General features: G+C 37.9%; 1 protein-coding gene across 1 annotated transcript; it reads left to right on the forward strand.

The window, feature by feature from the left end:
• The first annotated feature begins 668 nt into the window (after window positions 1–668).
• Window positions 669–1,264, forward strand: LOC128578366 (NAD(P)H dehydrogenase [quinone] 1-like). Its single transcript, XM_053580953.1, has one exon. It carries the CDS (start codon window positions 715–717, stop codon window positions 1,102–1,104), a length of 390 nt encoding a protein of 129 aa, XP_053436928.1. The 5' UTR covers window positions 669–714; the 3' UTR covers window positions 1,105–1,264.
• The last annotated feature ends 24,886 nt before the right edge of the window (window positions 1,265–26,150 follow it).

Consider the following 26,150-nt stretch of genomic DNA (forward strand, 5'->3'; position numbering starts at 1 on the left):
ATTAATTGATATGCATGAGTTCAACTGTCATATAATGACAGTTAAGAACTACTGTCTCTAGAGGTTCCACCAACAAATTAAGTTGAAAATTGATGAAGTTGCAGAATCAAGTTTTAAGTCTTCCTTTCCTATATATGAGGGAAAATAAAAGTTCATGAAGGGAAATTTCTCTTCATGGAAAAATTCTTGCTAACTAATACAGAACAGAATTAGAAAAATTACTATTTTTTAACTATTGAAGAAATAATGTAGCCAACAACTATTAATAAATATCAAACTATTAGGTGAAAGGTTGATAGCTTCATAATGAAAGGATTGGGCTGAATCCTGTAATCACGCTCATGTCATTAAAAATGGAACTGACATTGGATACTAAGCCTCAAAGTCTATCAATCTGTGGAAAATAAAAAGTTTATGGGAAGAGAGGAACAAGTTAAATGATACCATGAGGAAGTAATCATCAAAATCCATTCTAAACCATGCTGTATTCTTCAGAACAAATAACTGGGTCCATCCAACAAATCCCGAATGTAAGAATTTAAAAAATAGAAGGAAGGGGACTCCTCCGTTTAAAGTCTGCATTGCCCAGCTGGGCACCTTGCTCAGGTCGTGGTTGCCCGGAAACAACCACCAGCCCAACCACTCAACCCCCGACTCCGTCGGAGCCATGATCGTACTGGTTCAGTCAGAGAGGACATCCTTTAACTATATGCTATGAAGAAGGTTGCTGCAGAAGCTTTGAAGAGGAAAGGATGGGAGGTTGCCGAGTTGGACCTCTATACCATGGACTTCAATCCCATCATTTCCAGAAAGGACACCACAGGTAAACGGAAGAACCCTGAGAACTTTCAGTATCTTGCTGAGTCTGTTCTAGCTTATAAAGAAGGCCGTCTGAGCCCAGATATTGTGGCTGAACAAAAGAAGCTGGAAGCTGCAAATCTTGTGATATTTCAGTTCCTACTGCAGTGCTTTGGAGGACCTGCCATTCTGAAAGGTTGGTTTGAGCGAGTGCTGACAGGAGAGTTTGCATACACATATGCTGCCATGTATGACAAGGGATCAGCAGCTCCATGTGTTCTCTTCACAGTGTCCATGGGGACATGAATATCATTCTCTGGTCAATTCAGAGTGGCACCTTGCATTTCTGTGGCTTCCAAGGCTTAGAACCTCAACTGACATGCAGCATTGGGCACACTCCAGAGGATGCCCGAATTCAGATCCTGGAAGGATGGAAGAAACGTCTGGAGAATATTTGGAATGAGACACCACCATATTTTGCTCCAAGTAGCCTCTTTGACCTAAACTTCTGGGCATGATTCTTAATGAAAAAAAAAAAAAAAAGGTATAAGATGAACAGAAAAATAAGAAATTTGGCCTTTCCTTAGGCCATCACTTGGGCAAGTCTATCCCAACCCACAACCAGATAGATCAAAGCTAGAAAATAAAATTCACAAGACTTGATTTCCTTCTACAATAAAATAGAAGGAGGAAGCTCAGTAATTCAATTATAGAGACTTCCAAGCCATAATCAACTGCAATGAGTGGACCTTGTAAATCTTGTTTAAAACAGATTACTGTATTTTGCCATGTATAATATGCTCCCGTGTATAATCCACACCCACATTTTTGAACCACACTTTCAGGAAAAAAAGGTTTCACTTTAATTTTTTAATTCAAATTTTTGTTTATATTTAGGTACTTGTTTTTTGTATATAAAGAAATTTTGGCATTTATTCTTAAGTATATTATGGTATAAGAAATTTTATGTAACTAATAATTACAAAACACAAGAACAGATACACAGTACAAGATGTTTTCCAATAATTTTGTAAACGTATCACCTAGATTGCTAGCTCCCACCTGAAGTACACAAAGAGAAACACGTCACTCTTCACTGGCCAAAAGTGCTTTTGTTGCAAGTTCATTGTAAGTTCAAGAAAACTGATTGATGTATTCCAGGGTATTATTTTGCATATGGATATCATTATTGCTTTCTAGAGTTACACTTTAACACCTAAGCATAAATAAAAGAATTAAAAACACTTATATAAATATGGAACTAGTACTATCCAAGTATAGTGCACATACTTATTTTTCCCTCAAAAATTTGGGCATAAAAGTATGCATTATACCTGGCAAAAGATGGGCGGAGGGAGGGTGATTGGTGGAACCACACCTATGGTGCATCTTACAAGGGTACATGTGAAACTTACTAAATGTAGAATGTAAATGTCTCAACATAATAACTGAGAAAATTCCAGGAAGGCTATGTTAACCAGTGTGACGAAAATATGTCAAGTGGTATATAAAACCAGTGTATAGTGCCCCATGATTGCATTAATGTACACAGCTATGATTTAGTAATAATAATAATAATAAAAAATTGACCAGGAAAGATATTGGCTCTCCCACAGTAGATGTTTTCCTGTGGCAACCCCAGCATATTTGTCCCCACCATAGGGTGTTTCTTCCCACCTGCAAATGGAGGAAGGGGGAAGACTTGAAGTCAGAAGTCAGATTTTGCTGGATTTTTGCTGGGTTCGTAGGAACCTAGGAGAGTATTAACTTGTGGTGCTTGGTTTAAACACTGGAAGTGTGTCTGACAAATGGTGAACAAATTGCATACTTAAATCTTATTTTAAATGTAGTCAATTCTTTAGAGAGAAAAGGCTCTGATTTGAACCCACGCTTATGTAAATCTTAAGGTTGCTTTAGTGTCCTACATTAACCTACCCACATTTTTCTCTTTTATAGGCACCAACAGAGTACAGAGTGAGGTGTGCAGAAGGGAAATATTGACTAAATTTAGCATGAAATTAATTCATCCTCACCTATCAGTTATGATGGTCAATCATGAGCAAAACACTGTCATCAACTTCCTTAGTCATAAGTCCTCCTCTCCAAAATATCTTACAGTTCACAAGAATAGGCTATTTTATTTTGCATTGTATAACTTTGTAACAGTTCTGCCGCCTATTTCAGAATTTAATGATACGATAATTCCCTTTTTCAATAGACTCATGATATGGTGAAATCACTCCAGTGGCCAAAGACCTACCCTTTCTTAAAACCAATTTGCAAGTATAATTAAACTATGGAAGAAAGTGTGTATTTGCCATCATTTAACATCCCTTTCTGCAAAAGATGTCATTAATTGCCTATATCCTTTTCTCTGTCAGGTTCTATTTATTACAGGGATGTCCTCAGAGTGAACCTTGGGGACTGCTTTCCTGAATCATTAGGAAGATTTAAGTTTTTCAGTGGTCAATACTTCATGAACTGTTTTATGATTTGATCATTTAGGATGATGCATGTCAGCTCCTTGACCTCGGGAGATACCTTGAGTGTCAGGATGAGCCACCAGGCAGTTTATTCAATTGCATCAGGCTTTGAGTTGATGCTGTTGAGGATGATACCCACTTCATAAAGGATCATCATTATGAAGATGGAGGTGGGCTTGTTTACCTTGCATGCCTGCCGGTCTACCCTCTGGTCAGAAGGCAGACTACCAACCCTGGGTCTGCTGCCACTTGTAATTCACTCTACATAATGTTAAAAATAGTTATTTTTATTGCAAATTTGCAAAATAGTCTCACAAAATATGGACAAGCCAAAGGTAGAACGTTTTAAATCGGCCATAACTACCTTCTTGTTGACATTTTATTAATAATTGTTTCTACTTTTCACCTTGAACAGACACATTTATTTTAACTATAAATAAGATATGCTTAAATAAATAGGTCAAAAAATAAAAATCAATACAAACATGATCAAAAAATCATATATTATAATTTGCTTCAAATATGTTTATATAATGAAAATTTCTTCCCCTGCTATTAGGTATTTACCTGTGGCATCATTTTTAATGACTGTATAAAATTTTGTGCTGGGCTATGAGAATATACATAATCCAATTCACTATCTTTGGAAATTAGGGTTTTTTTCCTCCTTTCTTTAAGTACTGCTGAATGTACTAGTCTGTAGCTAGATATTTGTACATATCCGTAACTATTTCCTCAGGCAAATTTCTTAGAAGTTGAATTTCTCAGTTGAAAAGCAGATATGATATTTCTAAAAGCCAAACTCTGTTTGGCCTGATTTTGTTTCCAAGTAGTCTAAAAATACCTGAAGGTTAGGTCTCATTGGTTTGTTAAAAGACCCCTCCTGTTTATCACCCAGCTTCAACTCATGTCAAAGAATTCTGTGGTTGGCTTAGGGAGCTGTCACAAGGATGACTTAAATTTTTACTGCTTCCAGCATTTTTTCCTGTTCCTTTCTTTTTGCTTTACATGTTTGTCTGATAGGTAGCATGACCGCATATTGTGGTTTGCCTAGGATGACAGCATATGCCTATTACTGCAGCATAATTATTCATAGCACCCTCTTTCACTTTCAAAATTCTTCCAATTTGGACTGGTCTGATGTGCATGTTAGAGAAATGTATTTGGAGCTTTAGAAATGAGTGTGAAACGTTCTTTAAATTCAATATGTGGCAGGTGAATATGGAGCAATGAAATCATCGCTATCCTCCCAAGGCACTACCTGAAAACCCTAGTGTTCAAAGGAAGAGCTGAAATGCTTAATGTGAGTTGACCAAAACAGTGGGATTGATCACTATTAGTACTAAAAGCTGGATTACTAAGAGGCCAAGAATTCTTAGGCTTGGAGAGAACCCTGGGTTTCTGATAGATAAAATTTCATACAGTGTTTCCAGAAGGGACATATCATACTTATTAGTGGGCAGATCATAACTTACCAAGGATAGCCAGTCCCACAGGACCTTAGTCCCTTCATGAGGGAGAGGTAGTTTATGAATTTGGACAGAGGGAGGTGGTTCTGGACTCTACTGCTTACGTGCATATTTTCCTGAAGTCCAATACTATGCTGTTATTTATTTCACATACAAGAGTCTTTCTGAATGAAACATATGCTCTTTTTGTGAATTTTAAAAGATATAATTCTGGCACATCGTAATTGCTTAATAAATGCATATATCATGAATAAAGGAGATAATGAATATTGTAGTAGAATGCATAAACCATGAAATTTGACATACAAATTTTTAAATTTTAGGCTTCTTTTTACTTACTTTATTATTTTTTTCAAAGCAAATTATTTACTGTCCTCTGCATCTGTCTTTTCCTTTACAGGAAGCAGATCTTAAAGTCCTGGCATTGCTAGGAAGGGCCAATGACTCCCACAGTGATTTGCAGTTACAATATATTTCTTTTACTTTCATGAAGAAGCAGGTGGCAAGAACTATCCATTTTTACTGATGAGAAAGACATTTCTAAATAGTTTTGGTGGATAACTCATCAGGGAAATTTCTCTAGTTAACCATCCAACCATCTGCCATTAACTTGTCACATTTCATGAGCAGAGATATGATCTTTTTGTAGATGCAATTCTTATTCTGGCTAGGACCAAACAATGAGGTGGATAAATAAATCAACCTAGAATTTTGGGTTATCTAGACCAGGCGTCCTCAAACTTTTTAAATGGGGGGCCAATTCACTGTCCCTCAGACCGTTGGAAGGCCGGACTATAGTTTAAAAAAAATATGAACAAATTCCTATGCACACTGCACATATTTTATTTTGAAGTAAAACACAAAACGGGAACAAACACAATTCACACCGCTTCATGTGGCCCACGGGCTGCAGTTTGAGGACACCTGATCTAGACATTTAAATAATATTTTTAGTACGACTCAATTGGTTGTATGGCCACTAGCTAAAAATGGATGAAAATGTCACTTTGAAAATGTGCTCTGGATTTTGCAGTTTTGAATTATACTCCCTGTGTTTTTGGAAAATAAAAATGCTATATTTTTCCCTTTTATGGAAAAATTTTAGTCTACAATAAAATGTAATAGGTAGTCAAAATTTTGACAGAAACTTGCTAGGTAAAAAGCTTACCCTTTTTAAAATCAGTGAACATCTGTAGTTCATACCTTCTGAGACTGTGAGTCTGTTCTAACCCAGTGGAGTTGGCATTCTGATGAGGTGCTCCAGATCCTATTTTTTATAAGCCATAACCTTAGATGTATATGGTTTATTCAAAACATTAGACATAAGGCTTAGAAAAACATAGGGATTTTTCCTATTATTGAATGTTTTAACAACAAATTGTAAATATGTCATGGAGTACTCGTGGAGCTCATTTGGATATGAGCACAAAACAACTTTATTCTTTTTTCCAACTGTTCAGTGATTCTTCCTCTGGATGGAAACCTCAGAAAAGGTCTCTTCACATTTATTTCCATTTACTCTCAGGCAATAAAACCACCAAATCATAAGAATTGTCTCAGTTTAGTAATTGATATTTCCACTCCAAACTCTATTTTTTTCCCCTCTCAGATGTGGCTAATTCAGGCCTAAAAGCTGGGGAGTGGGGCTGGGCTGGGAGGGGGTAAGGATATGACTTGGGAGGCTTCGGGCTTCTTTTTTGTTAAGTTCCGTAGCCTCTTCCCTAGTGGGTTAGCTGGCCTTGGTTTTGGAACCTTTTGGCATAAGGAGTGGAGCTAGGGGGCAGGAAAGTCTTAAATAACTGATATTGTTGTGCTCTCTGAGCTAGACTTTAGGTGAGCTGGGGAATATCCCTCTCTCTTCCTAGAAGTTGGGAGGAAGAAGGAAAAACACCATAGCACTCTCCAAAGAAAATGAAAATGTCCTTTTGGCTTCATTAATTCCAAATCCTTTCCACCATCTTGACATGCTGAAATGTTCTTACCTTCCCACTTGGAGTTTCTTTTTTGCACTTTTTTTTTTTTTTTTTTTGAGACAGAGTCTCACTATGTCTCCCTTGGTAGAGTGCTGTGGTGTCACAGCTCATAGCAACTTCCAACTCTTTGGCATAAGCGATTCTCTTGCCTCAGCCTCCCAAGTAGCTGGGACTACAGGCGCCTGTGACAATGCCTGGCTAGTTTTTGGTTGGAGTTGTCATTGTTGTTTAGTAGGCCCAGGGTGGGTTCGAACCCACCAGCCCCAGTGTATGTGGCTGGCACCCTAACCACTGAGCTATGGGCACCAAGCCTCCTTGCACTTTTAATATGAGAATGGGAATAAATAGATTATGATATATTCATACAATGCATTACTTTTCAGCAAACAAAACAATAGAGAAACAACATACACTAAACAAAACCAAACAAAAAATCCCACACGACTGATACAAACAAAACATGGATGAATACGGAAAGCATTATCTGGACCAACAGAAGGCAGGCAAAACGTGTACAAATCACATCAGTCCATTTTATGCAGGAAAACTCTCTCCTGCATGAAATTCTAAGTCAGACAAAATTAAGCTTTCATTGCAGTAATCAGAAAAGTGGTTGTTTCTGACAAGGGGAGAGGATTGACTGGGAAGGTTCAACATTGAGTTGATAAGAATGTTCTATACCTGGACGTGGACTTGGATGTATGCATTTATCAAAACACATTCAACCTTGTATGTGTTTACATTGTAAAATATACCTCAATATATAAATTTAAGAAAACTTAGATTTTACTGGACAGCTTTTGCAGGATATTGGCATAGGGGCATTGAAGCCAATCACACAAAAAGCACCCTAAATTCTCCTTCACTGTCAAAAGTTATCTCAACATTTCAGCACATCAAGATGGCTTAGAAATTGTATTCTCTTCTTGGTTTTTATTGTCTGCTAACATTATTTTGTCTTCTTTGTATTTATCCATCTCATCAATATAAATGCCGAGAATCTTCCCCTCTGACTCTTTGTAGGTTCAGATTAGGTCATTCTATCAATACCCCTACAGTTGAATATGCCTCAGGTCAACAACATGAATGTCACAAAACACTTTATCAAATATGTCGTTGACTTCAAAATACATTTCCATGTTCCTCTGATTTACCAAATTATAAATATTTTAAGATGTATTTTCTTTATTAAACTAAAATATGTTAGACTGAGACGTCATCTCCAATTTCTCCATTTCTGATAGTTTCAATTCCTTTTCTATTATCTTTCCATCATAATTTAGGTTTATGTTTACAAGTATATAAACACTTGAAAGACTATAGCCCCTTGCCCTTTATAGATAATTTTAGATAAAATGGAAAGTGCCTTAAAGCTTTCAGCAGTATGGCAGCAGAGCTAAGAAAAGGCAACCTCTATATGTAGAAATAGGCAGAGATACTGGACAAAATGTAGCGATCATTTTCAATACGGCTGAGCTTGAAATAAAATTAAAAAAATCTCCTGACACCAGAAACGAAGAGGAAACTGAACACCAGAGCACTAGCAGAAACAGATAACAATGAAGGGTCATGGTAACATCAAGACCCGGGGGCTGGAGACTGGATTTTGATGCCCCCTACACAGGGACAGGAAATGTGTGCTTGAGCCTGCATGTTTAAAGAAACTAGAAGCAAATCCCATAAATAAAGTTCCAGAGCCTCAAAAGGCTGCCCTGATTAATGCAAAGTGGATAACTCTTCCTCTCCTTGAGGAAGATACAAAGACTATTTCTAAGTGCTCTGGTATGTGATATGAACAAAAGAGTTGTCTGTAAGAATAAAACATCATGAAGAATGGGTTCTGAGTTGATATAACCTATATGACCTAAAAACCCCAAGCTGAAATGCTAAAATAAAATATTTGAATGAAACAAATGAGAACCACCAAGTTCCACTGGGAGGAAAAAGTTCCAAAATCCAGAGGAATATAGAATTTTCCCTGTCTCCCCCAAAAGATAAACTCACAACAAAAATAACACACAATTGTGTGTTTTAGCGATGTAGTGAGCTTACTAATGGGAAAACTCTCCTGCTATAAAATGCCTAGAAATGCTGAACAAACAATAACAAACTTTATTTTAAATATGTAGTTAACAAACAAAAAAATGCAGGAAAAAAAAAGAAGTGGCAGTAGACGTGAAATAAAATTAGGATCTGAAGTTACAATTTCCCTGTAGTGAGTGGACTGGGAGGAGCCAGTCTTAGTATTATCAAGGATTGTGTTTTGACATGTGGAAACGGGGGAATGTCTCCATTATCTTTGTTTCTAAATGAGGAGGAAAGCTAGAACCATGTCTTCTGAAATAAACCCAGGTTTATTCTTAATTTACTGAGTTGTTTGTTGGCATGAAGCATCCTTATCAATTCCTATGCTCTTTTTAATAATGCAATAGCTAGTTGCCTATGAACAACATTCTTCAGAATCCCTTGCAAATAGCCTTTTGGCTTAGATTTGGCCAATGCTACAGAGTTCTGAAGGACTTGAGGATGGAAGAGAAGCTGGCCATTGCTCTTTCCCTGGTGCTTGTGCACAGCTGTATAAGCTGCAGATGTCAAGTCTTGTGGTTGTCCCTTGGTATGAACTACGCTCTACAGCTGTGCAGAAGCTATGATGAGCGGAGGTGTTTTTAAATTTCAGATTAATATAAAAGTATATATGATTAGGTTAAATTATGTTTATTAGGTAAAGTCCAAGTTTTAGTTGACCTCTTCTACAGGAAGTGTGCCATATATCCTTACATTGTGCCTGTTAGATGAGAACTTACCAATCCTCCTTCCTCCTCCCCTCTCCCCCATTTCTTCTGCCCCCCTTCTGCCTTCTTGAATTTAATTGTGTTTTCCCTAGTGTGGGCCTGTAGATGTTCATCTACTAGTTTCGTGTGAGTATTGACTACACGAGATGCTTGCTTTTCCATTCTTGTGATACTTTTACTTAGGAGGATGTTCTCCAAATCCTTCCATGTAAATACAAAAGATGTGATGTCTCCATCTTTTTTTTAATGGATGAATAGTATTCTATGGTATACTGAGAAGGGACACAAAGGGGCTTCAAGGAAGAGGGTAGAGGAAAACCTGGCCTACTGAACCAGGAAGTTTACAAGGCTCATAAGAATGTGGGTATGAAGTAACCTAGGTAACCAATGACCAATAGAAAGAGACCATCAATGACCAATAGAAAAGGGTGATACTGCCTAGAGGTGCAGAGAGGCCAATGAAAGACTTGCATCCAGTTTAAAACACAGGGAAAGAGGGCATTTATACTCCTGCAGGCGTTTGCATCTCCATCTCTTTCACCTCTTTCATAAGAGGGACTTCCTTCCAATTCTCTTTGGAAGTGTTCTAAACTTTCTCTTTGTTCTTCCTAAATAAAATCTCTTTGTCACACTGAAACTTGTGTTGGTTACTTTTGCCGTCTATTCACGCTGCCTGTGCTGCTCCAGTTTTATTTCCAATTTCCACTCATATTTGCTTTCAATTACCACCATGCCTTCGTTGAACAGTTCTAGCTCAGCTGAGTAATCAAACCAGGTCAACTGTGTTCAGGAACTGGGACCCCAACTCTTAACATACACATATACCATAGTTTATTTATTCATTCATGAGTTGATGGGTACTTGGGTTGTTTCCACATCTTGGTGATTGTGAATTTAGCTGCGATAAATATTCCAATATAATGTCTTTGTGGTAAAATGATTTTTTTTTTTACTTCTGGGTAGATACCTAGTAATGGGATTGCAGGATCAAATGGAAGGTCTACTTTAAGCTCTTTGAGGATTCCTCTGAGGTTTTTTTGAAGTGACTGACCTGGATGGTACGCTATATTCCTACTATCGTGAAACCTAGTAGTAAAACAGAGCTCTGGCATTCTTCCCTAGCATTCGTATTTCCAAAACCTCTGATGATTTATGTAATCACTTGTTTACATTATTCTTGGAAAAAATAGACTGAATTTTGACAACTAACAGACTGAGTTTAAGAGTGGATAGGAAAAAATAACCTTAAATGGAATATCCTTAAGGGAAGCTTGTCTGTCTTGGCCTAAGCTCTGAGTGGGGTAAAAATATGCTGTAAGAAATTGTTATAATGGAGCTGTACCACACGCAGTGACCATAAGCTAGTGAAACTCTTGGTGTACTCAGAAGAAGCATATAGAAATCCTCTTTGGAGTGATGTACACTCGGTCTTGGCCACACAGATTCTTACACATACAATGCTAATGAACTTGAGCCAACAATTCAAAATTAGGAAGCTCACAGGATAACAATCCACCATAAGTGAGAATCATCAGGCATTCTCTATCCCCGAGAATTTTAGATAATAGAACCATTTGATTAAAATAAGTATGTTTGAAATACTAAATACATAATGAAAGAAAGCAAAGATAACTGTGAAGAACAATAGATTTGAAAAAAATAAATGGATTTCTGAAAGGAACAATATAGCTTAGATAATTAGCACAATTGCTAGTTTCACAGCAAAGAGAGCTAGTGCACTAGAAAATAGCTTCAGAATGAAACAGAGAGAGTTAAAGATATAGCAACAGAAGGAGAATTAAGAAAGATAGAGGATGGAATGAGAAGAACCAATATAAATCTAATTGGAGTTTCAGAAGGAAAAAATGTGAGAGTCAATTCTTTGGGTTGGGATTTTTTTCTGTAAGTGATGAAGGAATTAATACTCAGATTCTATAAATATCCCAGGAAGAATCAAGAAAACTAGAGATAGCATTGTGAAACTCCAGCACAAATGACAACGAGCTAACCTCTGAAGCAGCCAACAACAACAAAGGACTGAGTTTTGGAAGGCCCTATGTTTCGAAGGGCATATATGGTTTCCTGGTTTCCCTCTCTCTCATATATATACATATATATGATGAATTATAGTGTACATGTATGCATATTTCTATTATAGTATGCATATAATGCATATGTATGTGCATAGCCTTCAGACTTGTGTAAGAAGAAAAGTTTTTATCTCTTACAAAAACAAAGCAAATTAACAGCCACTTTTTCAATGTCAAAGGGATTTTTGGACTTGATTTTAAATAAATTCACTGACACTTGATACAGTGAAGTATGTTTCTAAGAGTGTCCTTTATAGAAATACAAACAATCCTACTTCAGGGGAAATAAATGTTCATTTCAAAATTGTGTTTTAAATATTTATGAAACTGATATGTCCTGTTTTATCAGGTTGGGATACAAAATAGCTTCTCATGACTTTTTTATTTGTACTAACTGACTCCCAGCTGTGATGCCTCCTATTTATAAGAATCTCTCTCTTCCATGCCTACAGTCCACCCTTGATAATTCTAATAACTTCTGTGTTGGTCATTTGGTCCAAGGGCTTCAGTTCAGATACTATTATCTGGAGCAAAGAACATGGGGAATAGTCATTATTATTGTTGTTTTGCCCAAGGCTCATCACACTGCTTCTGTTTTGGTCTCATGGTATTACTGATAGGCATTCTGATGCAGTACTCTGCTGTGAAGATAAGACCAAGCACACGCTGTAGCACTGGAAACTTCCTTAGGTACTGTTGGGAAGAAGGAAGTCTCTATTCTCCTTTTACTCCCACACAGCTATGTCTAAGTCTGAAACCATTCTAATGTCAGCCGTGTACTGGGTATGGAATAAGTATGGAGTCACCCTTCCTTACAACTTTATTTTTTATTTTTTTTAAATTTTATTTTATTGTTTAAATCATAGCTGTGTACGTTAATGCTATCATGGGGCACCATACACTGGTTCCTTACAACTTTAAGGAAAGATATAGGCTTTTCTGCATTCGAAATGTGTTAGTTCTGGCTTCCATACTGCTTCCTGGTTGAGATGAATTCTCCAACTGTGCTATGCCCACCAGCAAAGTGTGGAGAGGGGGAGAAAAGGGAGGTGCCTTTCTCTGTGGTGTTCATTGTGCCTTCCCTCCACAGTGCTGTGAGAAGTTGACCCAGAACCCCAGAAACCTACCATCTTCCTTCTTTTTGAGCCTCAGTGCCTTGTCCCTAACTTTAAGCTTAACCTGATTCAACTGCTATGGTCATAAGCCCTGCCCATTCCTGTGTAAGATGACTGGGCATTTTATATTTAGTTATTTATTTATTTTGAGACAGAGTGTTACTATGTCACCCTTGGTAGAGTGCCATGGCGTCACAGCTCACAACAACCTCAAACTCTTGGGCATAAGTGATTCTCTTGCCTCAGCCTCCCAAGTAACTGGAACTACAGGTGCCCCTCACAATGCCAAGCTATTTTTTATTGCAGTTGTCATTGTTGTTTAGCTGGCCTGGGCTGGATTTGAACCTGCTAGCCTTGGTGTATGTGGCTGGCGCCGTAACCACTGTGCTGGCTTGGCAGCTGTAGCTCAAGTGGTTAGGGTGCCAGCCACATACATGGAGGCAGGCAGGTTTGAATTTGGCCTGGGCCAGCTAAATAACCACTAGGCATTTTAATACATAACGTCTTTGACACACACAACCACAGCTTAAAAAGTACCATCTACGATCTGGATTTTTCACTTATCCAGAATCACTTTGTTTTGTTTGAAAGTAAATAAGTTTTAGAGCAGCCATCTCTCAAATCAACTCTAGGGCTTTCTTTAAGTATATAGTTCCATTATTTCTAGGTAGACTTTCAATGGACAATTATAATAACTGGTCATTTATTACAATAAACTTATTTTCTGTGAAAAACCACGTAAGCCTAAGTTGAGTACTGATGTACCAATTACAGGGCCTTGTGAACCATGCTGTGCATCTCTTTCTCTCTCCAGCTGCCTGGTACAGTTCATGGCATTGCTAAAGAACAAGACAGATATGGAAATCACATTCTAAAATGATGAGTCAGGAAATAAACAAATGATTTCACACAAAAGGTGGTTATGAGATAGGGTGACTAGGGGCAGGAATTTCTTTAGCTAGGAAAATCAATCAGATAAAGCCCAGAAATTATCCATGAAAGACCCTGAAGAAGAGAATGTATGCTGCAGTAGCCAAGGGTTTTTGTGTGTATAGTTCACCTGAACTAGAACAGGGCCTGATACATATATATCAGAAAAATTTGTGGACTGTATTAATAAAAGCTTCAGGTATAGGGAATAGCAAATGGAGAGATCCTGAGACAGAAAGGTCAGTGCAGTTGGAAAAGGAAGAGAGAGTCAAAGGATCAAAGGAGATGACTTTGGAGAGGCACATAGTGGGTCAACTTTTGGAGAAACTAGAAGTTATTATAAAAAATTTAGGTTTTATTCTATTTGTAATGAAACCCACTGGAGGTGGTTGAGTGGAGTGATTTCGTCAGATTTTTAGTTTATCTATCCAGTTGCTAGGGGATGAGATGAATTTCTTTAGAGAAACAGAACCAAGAGGACACACACACACACACAGATGTGCGCACGCACACACACACATACAGAGATACAGAGGGGGTCAGACAATTAAGTTCAGGAACTCATCCTAGAAAAAGTGCTACATACCTCATTGCTGAATACCATTACAGTTACCTCTGAAGTACTCCCCTGGGGAAGCTATGCACTGATGCCAGCACCTAGTCACCCTTCAAAGCACCTTTTCTAGGATGAGTTAATTAACTTAATTGTCAAACCTCATATAACAACTCTGATGGTCATTCCAGAAAGAAGAGTTCCAAAATTGCTTTGAAGGGTGGACTAGGCACTGGCATTGGTGCATAGCAGTTTTTCTAGGATGAGTTCACTAACTTAATTGCCCAACCTTGTGGGTATGTGTGTGTGTGTGTGTGTGTGTGTGTATATATATAATTATTTTTAATAAGATATTGACTCATGAGTATGAAGGTTGAGAAGATCTATGAACTACAGTTGGCAAACCAGAGACCCAGAAGAACTGATGGTGTAATTCTAGCCCGAGTCTGAAGTCCTGGCCAGCAGACCAATGGTGTAAGTTCCAGTCCAAATATAAGCAGGGCTGAGATCCAAGAAGGACAAATGTTTAAGTGGAGTATGAAGACAAGAAAAGATCAATGTCACACAGCTCAAGCACTCAGGAGGCATTCCTCCTTACTTAAGAAAGGGTCAGCCTTTTTGTTCTATTCAGGTCTGCAGCAGATTGGGTGAGGGTCATTCATGTTAGGGAAGATAATCTACTTTACTCAGTCTAATTCAAATGTTAATCTCATTCCCAACACCCTTACCACACACCTGGAATAACATTTGACTAGATGATAATCTCACCCTCAACTATGTTGATCTCATCCCAAACTAAGTTAATCTCATCTCCAATACCCTCCCCACATACCTAGAATAATATTTGACTAGATATGGGGGCACACAATAGCCCATTCAAGTTGACACATAAAGTTAACCACCATAGATGACTTGGCAAAGGAAAGGTGAATGGAAAGCTTGGAGAGCTTACCACATATTTGGACTTAGCCCTGCCATATAAAGTTCTCCATGGTGTAGGCATCTTGACCTAATTCCATGGTCACTGGAATTGGCAGAATTGGAGGATGCCCAAATCATGAGCAGTTCAGGATCTGGAGTGAGGCTGGGGTGTGTAGGTGGTGCTTAGAATGAATGCAGTCAAAAGTCATGACAATGATAAGAACAAGAAGGGTCTGAGAAAAATGCATTATCAGGTGATCAGCTGCAAAAACAGCCAAAGTAATGAATTACATTGGAAAACCAATCGATCAGAGGCACTGTGCTTGCCTGGCCTTCCTCATTATAGTTAAAGAATCAAACTTTGCTTTCAAATAGACTCATATCATGTCTATTTTTGGTCTTGCCTAGATCTTTTTTAGACAAAAATCATTTGGGCTTGTTGTTCAAAATGAGTATATTTTAGAAAATAATTAATACAACTTCAAAAAGTTTCTTAGGTACATAACCTTAATGTAAAAATGTTTTCTTTTATAAATGAATAAATATGTTCATACAAAGCAGCTCTGCTGTGAAATTAAAAAAAAATTGATCAAAAAATGACTTAAAAATACATAGTTCTGAAGTGTTTGGATTTTGACTCCTTTCTAAGTATTGATGTGTGTTTCTGTTTGTATTTTATTTTGATTTTACCCCCAAGGTCAGAATTTTCCCAGGTGGTTTTTGTTAATTTTGAATTCTTAGATGTATAGAAGACTGCATTTACAAATGGAGAAAATCTAGCTAGAAGCCACAAAATTATGAAGATTGTTAAGCAGAAAACATGATAACTTAAGCAAAAGTTATCAAATAAACATAGATGATGCAGCTACTTTATTCTTATTTACCTCATATTTTTCTTCAGTTTTGATAGGCTCAGACAATAATAATTATGTTTACTAAAATTAAAATAAAGTCTACTTAACTAACATTTATTGTATCCCTGTACTTGATAACACAGCTTAAACTTAGTGACATGTAAACATGGAGTGGTCTCAGTCGGCTCATAGCATCTATGAATTGGCTCAGTTGGCTCATAGCACAGCAGACATTGGTATGGGTGAGGAGGGAAATATGGTAAGTTTCACAATGGCTCCAATTCTCCCTTCTCTGGAGGCATGCCCTTTACCATGCAACTCTGTTATGCTCCCTACTCTGACTTTGGGCCAGACCAATAGGGTGAGGTTGAAGTGGCAGCATGCTTGGCCTTTAGGGGTCTTGAGTGTTTGTGCTTTCCCTCTGACACCTCTGCTGTTGCACTGAAATATGCTTGGGCTCATCTGCTAGAGGATAAGAGCCACACAGAGCAGGGATGAGCAGCTTCAGTTGTTCAGCCAATAATCAATTAACATTCAAGCATGTAAATAATGCCAGTCAAGGTCAGCAAATGAAGATGCTTGGCCAGCCCCTAACTGACCCTGATTCATGAGTAGTAAACTACTTGTTGCATGCTATTGAGACTTGGTAGTTGGTGATTATATATAATTATTGTGGCTTGTGGCATAGTGGTCACCCAAAGATGATGACACCCTAATCCCTGGGAACTATGAGCATATTGCCTTATATGACAAAGGCAACTTTGCCCATGAGATTATGTTAAAAATCTTGAGATAAGAATATTATTCTAGATTATCTGAATAGGTACAATTTAATCACATGAGTGGAGAACCTTTCCCAGAGAGGGAGATGTGACTATGGAAGAATGATTAGGGACATGCTGGCTTAAAGATGAAGGAATAACCAAGGAACTCCAGAATCTAGAAAAGGCAAGGAAATTGATTCTTCCCTAGAGCCTTCAGAAAGGAATACAGCCCCGATAACATTTTGATTTTAGCTCAGTGAGACTGTGTCAGACTTCTGCCTTTCAGAACTGTAAAAGAATAAATCTGCATTATTGTTTAAGTTACTAAGTTTGTAACAATTTTTATAGCATCAATAGAAAATTATGCGTGACCATAGGTAGCTAATATGAGAGGAAAAAATTAAAATTTTTTTCTCTCCTGCTTTAAATAATCTCTTTTATATGACTCAATCTGTATTATGTAATACTCAGTCAATTTGGATTTAAACTTCTCATTAAGATCACGTTCCTGCCTATCCTTCTTCCCCAATTATGGTTGGGTGATGAAGATCATAGCTCTTCTATTGTAAAGAGGGAGGGGTAGATGGCCCAGGAATGCATTTTCATTCTGAAGTGTAAGACAAATCATTTTTCCTAAATCCAGGAACAGTACGAATGGAGTAGTCTTCTAAATTGTGATTCTTATACACATAAAAATAATCCTTTCTACATCTAATAACATCAAAGTTAGGCCTTGTATCTGGTAGGATTGTTCATAATCTCAGATTTGGTAGAAATGGAATGTAACAATTTTGACTTTTTGAGAAATTCTTCCAAGTCAAATTTTCCCTTCCATCCTAGTACTTGTTTGAAAAAAATTACACATTAAAAATCTCATTTGAAGAGAGAACAATGAAAGTCTATACTGAGTAATAGTCAACATGGCACATGTAAAAACATTTTGCTAATCATAATGTTCAGTTCTATGTTGGGTTGAGTGGAAGAGACCCTGAGACAAGAATTCCTGTATACATGATAAAAAGAAGTACTGCCGTGGGATACTAGTAAGGAAGTGGGGGAAGGAGGGGAGGGAAGGAAAGGAAAGGATGCCACACAAGCAAGCAACCTTGAAGTTTCCTGAAAGTTAGCTCCAGTCTGGTCTTACAGGGGAGGCTTAGGATATCAGTGATGTGCTACATTTTGTCTCAACTTGAAGAAAAGGAGCTAGGCATTTACACTCCAGCATCTATCAGTCATTTCCCAGACCTGTCCGATTGCAGGGTTGTTGGGGAATATTAATCCAAGGAATTTCTGGCTCTTTTCAGTGCAGAATGCAGCTCCTGTTGCCTGTGGGACATCCTCCAAAGAAAGCCAGAATAGGTATTGGAAACAAGGGGATACAGAAACTAGAAAGGGTATGCACTGAAATGGCAAAAAGGGTCAGAGGGCATCTGGGTGATGCTCTAAGAGCATCCACTTTACATGTCAACTAAACTCATGCAAGGATTTTATGATGAACAAAGACTAAGCTTCCTCAACACATTTTTTACTGTTCCATAGTTCTCTTCCACAAGTAAAAGGTAAACCATAAAGCTGTAGAGGATTTTGTGGGAATTCTTAAACCAGGTCAGTAGCAGCTGACATACAGTAATGATGCTGAGTAAACTCCAAGTTACATTCACATCTTTTTCCATTCTAAGAGACTTGCTATGTCCAGAGCTAAGCGAACACTATCAAGCTCAAATACTTTTAATTTCAGGAAACTTACTTTCCTAAAGATGGCACCATCTGTCATGACAAAAGACTAAGGACATTCCTTTCATTGACCCTCCAATTGCCTGTGTGCTACCAGCTTCAGGCTCCTTTGCCTGGCTTGTAAGGCCCTCTGCAATCTGGTCCCACTTTACCTTGTTCAGATCTGCCCTTTACCACTTTCTAACTTTCTAGTCTTCATCCTTCCCTCTTTCCTGCTTGACTTGCAACTGCCCACATCGTGTAACCTGGTCATACCTGCTTTGTTACTTTATATTCACTGTTTCTGTTACCTGGATTATTCATTCCCTCTCTATCACCTGTACAAATTCCATTCATTTTTCAAATTATAGCCCGAGTCACTCCTCCCTCATCATCCCTTTCTGGAAAACTCTAGGCCTCACTGCAATCATCCTTATTTAAACTTTCATGAGCATATAAGTTATCACTAGAGCATTTTGCAAGTCTCTGTATTGGGCTTCATCTGTTGACTATGTAGGTGTTCTGTGAATTGTGCCCAACTTCAGTGTTACAGTTTGGTCCAGTCCAGTTTTTCTCAGCCCTGATTCAATTTTAGAATTACCTGGAAAAGTTTTAAGAAAACTAATGCCTGGATTCCATCAAAATCAATTATATCAGATTATCAGGAGGTAGGGCCCTGTGTATTATTTTTAAGAACCCTGAGTGATAATCATGTACATCCAGAGTTGAGAATTTGGCTTGAATATAACTGAATAAAATCCTCTCTAGAAAACAAACAGATTCATGTATTGTGACAACAGGGAAAATTCAACAGTGGAAAGAGAAGCACATTAGCATATAATGTCACTTCTGGTCACAGGAGTTCCTAGTTAAGATAACTACATTGTGCTCAGAGTTCATGTGATGCCAAGGTCAGCTAAGTCCTTGAAGAAAGCAGCATTCTGAAGCATTTTACAACCATCTGACACAAACCCTGCAGGTATTAACACATCATCTGTAGCTAAACAGAACATTAGAAAACAAGGGGGAAACATTCATATATTTCCATAACTAGCATGGTCCCTGAGTTTGGCCTTTCAAGCTTCATTTTTACTAAGAACAACTCACAGTGACACTATGGATATGGTTTCCATCATGTTCCCTTTGAGAAACCTCTCTAGGTCTTTTAAGTAAAAATAAATACAGAGAAGTAGTTACTTACAAAACTGTTGGAAATTTTAGAGGTATCAAAATCAAATGGCCCCTCTAGGTTGACTTTAAGGTCATATATCAATTTGACTACAATGCAGAGAGAGACCAGGAAATGACTAGAGTGACTATGAAATCCAGGTAGTGTCTTACCTGGATTACTGGACCATATTTTTATGCCCAAAAGACCATAAAAAAGAATGACCTCTATCTCCCTCTTTCTGTCCATATCTCCTGTGTGTATATATAGTTGGCAGAACTTACATCTGGAATCGTAGAGTCCAGGGAATTTGGTAAGTGTAGCATTTAGACTTCTAGTCTTTTAGATACTGTGGGTGAAAATGGATGCTGAATGCCTAAAGACATTGTCTTGAATACATTCCTGAGAAAGCCCTTGGGTCAAAAACTATAGAATTGTCAAAAATAATAATGTTTCATATCAATGGTGTTATCTTGTGTCTGTGTTACAAAGATGAAAAAGACCTGAGTCTTGAGATTTACCATCCTCTATAGCCGTGGTTTTCAACCTTCCTAATGCTGCAATGTCTTTTCATTGTTAAAAAGGGGTTGTGACCCACAGGTTGAGAACCGCTGCTTTATAGCAACACTTGTATCTTAGGTTCCATTTGACTTGTTATGCCAATCATGCCCTAATCCTTTCTTAAATTAGGTGGACTCATGCCACTTGTGTGTGCTTGGGCTCATCGTTTAACTTCCCTGAGCAAGTAAAATTGATGCATGAAAAGTTGGCATCCCTTTGGCAGCACGGAAGTACCAGTTTTCCAAAGACAACTCAAAGCTTAAGACACATCCTCAATGCAAAAATGGTTTGATACAAGGAGCTTTGAAAATTTTCAGGTTTTGGTGCATATAGAACAGTTATATTTTTAATTTTTTATTGTTTTAGGCAAAACCAGTGGAATAAAATGACAGTTTGACGTGTTAGTGCTAATATACAATATTAATAATTACATTGGGAAGTTAAAGTTGGCCCTTCTCTTGCTTATCTTACATTTATTTCTCTTCCAGCTGAGATTTAAGCATCCATGGACATTTTATAATGAAGAAGCTATAAAATTTGGGGGAAATTAATAATTTCTGTAAGCTTCAACCTTCACAAATATAAAGTAGGGAGCATCACACATTTGTTAGGATTAAATAAGGAAATACCTCTCAAATTTCTCCACTAGTGTTCCCCTATGGAAGAGGACATGTGAGGGTAGCCACAGGAAAAGCTCAAATGTTTTAAGACTTTTATTTCACCATAAAATGTTAAGTGAATTCTACATCCAATTCTATATTATTTTCACTATAGTTTTATAATAGAAATGTCTTAGACGATTTTTCATCAAGTGAAATTGACATTTTAGGAGGATGTACCAGTTTTACCCTATGGATTCCAGTAGATTCTAGTATGCTATCCTGAGAACTAAGGCTATAATTGGAATTTTTGCCAGTGTCTGCATATAGGAGGCCTCTAATAACTTGTGGTTGCATTCTGAAGTTTTTAGATATAGGGAACTTATAACATAAAAAAGGAAGAGTAGATAGCACTTTAGAACTTTTGAGGCTTATTATTTCTGTCTTGCTTTAACAAATTTGAAAGAGAATTTCATCCTTTTGGATATGCTAAGGTGTGCCTAAGCCTGGTCCCATCTGGTTACAAATTCTGAAAATTTTTACCCAGTGAGGTCTGTTCTGTCCAGTGCCTTAATCAGTTGAGACCAAGACTGCTTTTATGTCTTTGTATTAGGAACCTTATCCTCACTAGGATCTTGAAATGATCCTGCTTCTAAATCCAGAAGTCCCACAAATGTGGAGTGTAGCTCATATGTCCAACTACCACAAAGGTATACAAACTATTCCTTCCCACTACACTGACAATCAGCATTAGGACTGAGCCTCTTCTGTTTCCCTGAATGCATTCCAGATCCTCCACTGGGTCAGTCTATCGATTACTTTTCTGATTAATAGACTATTCTACTAGAGTGCATCATGGAGGCACAAAAATTGAATTTACCTTGCAAATGTTCTGGTTCTGTTCTGCCCTCCCCGTGTTAACTAGCCAGATATAAGGGGTCTGTATATTTACCAGTCTCCAGTAAACACCTCCTTAGCGTTTCTCAGTCTTTGTCTAAAATGATTCATGACTTTGCTTTGGGGGTCCCTCAGCTTACAAAAGTTATTCTTGCATCATATTTGGAAGAATCCTGCTCTTCATTTGGGGCCAAATTCAAATGGTAAAGGTCTGTTAAGTTCTTCCTTCATAAACACCTTCCGTTTCATCTACCATCCTTCCCTTCCCCCCTTTTTCCCATGCAGGATGTTCTAAGATCTGACATTTCTCTCTCTCTATTTTACCATTAATTGCATCATATTGGCATTGTTTCATACTGTCTCTCTGCATTGCTGGCCTGTGCAAGATGGGGAAAGCCCATTCTTAGTGATCCTGAGTACTTGCAAATTGTGGGTGACCAGATATTGACTAAGGGAAGAAACAAATGAATAGCAATCCAAATCAGAAATAAAAGTACAATCCAAATGGTTGAAATGCATCAGCACTATTGAGTGTGATTTCTTTCCTTGCAAAATCTTTGTGCAAACAATATCAAGAACTGAGAGAAGTCTTTACATGAAGGAACATCATTTGCAAGTGAAACACCTGGAAGACATTGGGGTAGTACCTTAAATCTGCTTTGGTGGAGGAGTTATTTCTGAGTTAAACACATTACAGAGATGACTACACTCACCCCCCCCACTTCTGTTTTAAGTTGTGTAGATAGTAGGGTCTATATGCCTGAAAGTCAGTGATATGTAGCTCAAGTTTGTGAATTGTCATTGTATCCATGCTGCCACTTAATTATCATAGAACTTCTGTATGTTGACCACTCAAGGGACTGTAATACAAACTGATCAACATACAGAGGTGGTCAACGTAAGGATCTAGGTCTTCTGTACTGATACGTCCATGTGATGCATGTCCAGTCTATGAAAATTAGGTCAACTTAAGGAGGTGATCAATGTGGGGAGGTAGTCATCTGTGGAGGTTCTACTGTATTTTGAAGTTAGTGGATTAATTAATGGGTAATAATTATGTGTGAATGATGCACAGGCCTCTTTTTCAAATATTAAATTTAATATTTAATAACTACTTCACAGATTATTTATATGGAGCTTCCTTTCTCAAGAAAATGTAAAACACTTCCATTTTTTATTTAGCACTGAGATCACTGTTTCTTTGTCATAGTAATTATGAGCTTTTCTGCCAGGGCCCCATTTTTGCTTCTATTTTACAACATGGTCATGGTTAAATAGCTTTAATCAGGTACCAATTAGTTCCAAATCTATAAGTCATTTAGGTTGAGTCTTTGGTAGTTGTGCTTTCTCCTTTCAAACTGAGAGAGAAATGTTAGGAAAGTTCAAGCAATGATCTCAATCCCCAATGAATAGTTTGTAAGAGAGATATTTCTGTAACCCACCCAATAAACTGGTTATCATATTAAACTCATTTTTAGCAGCTTATATTCACTTAAGCATTGCTCCAGATGGTAGCTGTCAAAATGTTTCATATAATTAGCATCAGTAAACTTCTCCTGGGCCTTTAAAATTCATTGCAAATCACATGTTGTCTATAATCATAATAAGATTGGAAATGTTATTAATATCCTACTCAGTATTCTGCTACACTAGTTTCTGTAAAACTATATTGATCAACAGAGCCAACTCGTCTGTGCTGTGCTGTCTCAAAGGCTGTTAAATTGTAAATGTGACTATATCTAGATATACAAATTGCTTTGATCATTTTCATGGAGTTGAGTAATCAACTCTTAAAAATAAAGACCAGCCACACCATTTATTTAGTTAAGCTCACAAACATTCTGCTCATTTTAGCATATCCTGTTAAATAACCCATTTGGATCACATCATATTCTATTGAACTGGGTGTTTCAATTGTTGAATTAGTCAGGTCTCTTTTGGTTGCAAATGACAGAACCTTTACTTGAACCGGCTTATAAAGAGGAAATAGGCTTGAAAGAAGAGTAAATTTCAAATGTGTTCACTACAAAAAATGGTAAGCATTTAAGGTGATGGCTATATTAATCAGCTTAATTATTCCACATGGTATTCATAGCATCACTTTGTACCCCAGAAATAAATACAGCTATAATTTGTCGTTTTACAATCAAAAAATAAAAATTAAAAAAAGGAAAGGGCATTGGGCATCTTAGTAATTTAATTGAACTTCAGAGGTCTACTGAAGGGCCCCAGGAATCACTGAGAGCAGTGACTCATTTGCATGCTATCCAAGTTTGGGTTTCTAGTGCTCCTTAGAGAAAAAAAGTAAAGGAGTGTGAGAAAGCCAGGAAAGGGGAAGAAGCCGAATAAGGAGGCTATGCCAAGCCAAACATCAACTTCAACCCGATCCTTTATGGCGGTTCCGAAGTGTAAATTATAACTCAAAGTTTGCTCCCACAGGGGGCAGGGGGACTTGGTTTTCATATGCCTATTCCAGTCAGTCATTGGCTACAGCCCACACCCCACCTGGGGAAATATAACCTCCAGACACTTCTGGCTCCACGTGTCAGGGCAAAGAGCTCTAGTAGCCCAAAAGATGACATCCTAAAAGAATCACAGGTACGGATCATAAGAAGTTAAAGCACAGAAGGAGTGGGAAGGAGTGCATAGAAAGGGCGAAAGGGATTGTCAGAGGGCTCTGAGCGGGAGGCTGACAGTGTCCAAGACAAATACTATTTAAATTATGTTTCGTCTTTTCCCTCTACCTGTCAGCTTTACCTTTTACCCAGCATACAAGCTTTCTCACATGAGTCAGAAAACATTGCTGCCAATTACCCTTAAGTATCATATCCTGCAGTTTTCACCACCAAATTGAAAGCTTTGTGCTCAGTGCCAGTTAGAAAAGTCAGGAGGAAGAAAGAACTGTATTTTCCTGGCTTGGATCCAGTGTCTACTTCTGGACCCATTGCAAGTCTTGGGAACAAAGTGATATAACAACATGGCAGCCCTACAAGAGCTACACTTGAGATAAAGAAAAAAGCAGTTCCTAATAGGGCTGTGATGTTAGTGGAAGGAAGTAAATATGCTGATGATACAAAAAAGCATATGGGTGGAGGATGGGGCTGTCACTGCCAGAGCTACGTGTTCAATCTTTGCATTACAGGACTTCTCAGCGCTCTAAATAGAGAGCCTACTTAAGACCGCATCTTCACTGAAGGGAGGGGCTTGCAGTGAGGGCTGCAGGTGGCAATTCCTGATCACAGAAAAAAATGAAGGGTGAGACTGTAGATTGTTTTTGATGAAAAAATCTCCAAAGAATGCCCTGCTGGGGTAGATATAAACATGAATTCAGTGTTTGTTAATTTAGTCTATTGGATCCTTATGCATGGATTTCCTTGTTAAATACAAAAAGGATTTCAAATGTAGGAAATATGCAGCTGGAAGGGAATTGGACTATTCAGATTATCTAATTTTATCTATGAGCCTTATTTTTCTTTCTGAGCGACGGATCCTTCATAACTGTGTAATCCAACCAGAGGCACCCCCCCATTAGTATCTCAGAGGTGACAGACCCACTGTTATTTATTCAGTTTAAAAAGATGCCATCATTGCTCATTTAACATTTCTTTCAACTGATATCTCCACTTCTGTTTATCAAGCATTTTTAGTGTAACATGCTCCAATATTAACATAGCCTTGCATGAATATTTCAATGTGCAGAGGGACAGGGTTGTTATCAAGCATCAGCAGCTGGTGCTTATTGGTGATAAATGAGTTTTGTTCCCATTGAGAGGAATTTCTCTGGTTTTTACTCTATTATCTAGGTTGAGATGAAAGATATAATATATCTTTAAAGTGCTATTCTCACAGTTATCCAGTTAATGAGGCATTAAGTGGAGGGGTTATGGAGACCAACACACACACAGAGATGATACAGGCACGGAGACAGCAAGAGAGGCAAAGAGAGACACGCATGGAAAGAGAGACAGAGAAAGAGAGAGAACACAGAAGCAGAATCTGAAAATACTGTGGATTCACCATAGTACATCTCCAGGGTTTTACTGTGCTATAATTTGTAAGAAAATATTATCCAAAAGGGCAAGGTGGCGAATCATTAGTATTTATGATGAACAAGTTTCCAAGATTGTATTTTATGGTAAGCCGGGCACTTCTGCTGCTGATTGGAGTTAGTCTCCCCGGTGCTGACAGCAGAGGCTTAATGCAGTGAGTAAATTCATATCTACTTGTTGGCAGAGGCATCACCTTGTTTACCTCTGTCGAACATTGAGTCGAGGGAATTCAGTGGAAACAGTTCATCAGCCTGAGCATTTGGAAACACTGTGCAGGGCAGGGAAGCTTAGCCTGTCGGAAGAATAAGTTTAGGGAAGATGGAATAGTTGGAAAGCTAGTTGCTAAGAGCGGCTACTTGGATCATGGGGGTAATTTCAGCAACTGCACTAATTTGGGTAAGTTCAACAAATGTTTCTTGAG

This window comes from Nycticebus coucang, chromosome X, assembly GCF_027406575.1.
Source record: "Nycticebus coucang isolate mNycCou1 chromosome X, mNycCou1.pri, whole genome shotgun sequence".
Classification (NCBI taxonomy): Eukaryota; Metazoa; Chordata; class Mammalia; order Primates; family Lorisidae; genus Nycticebus; species Nycticebus coucang.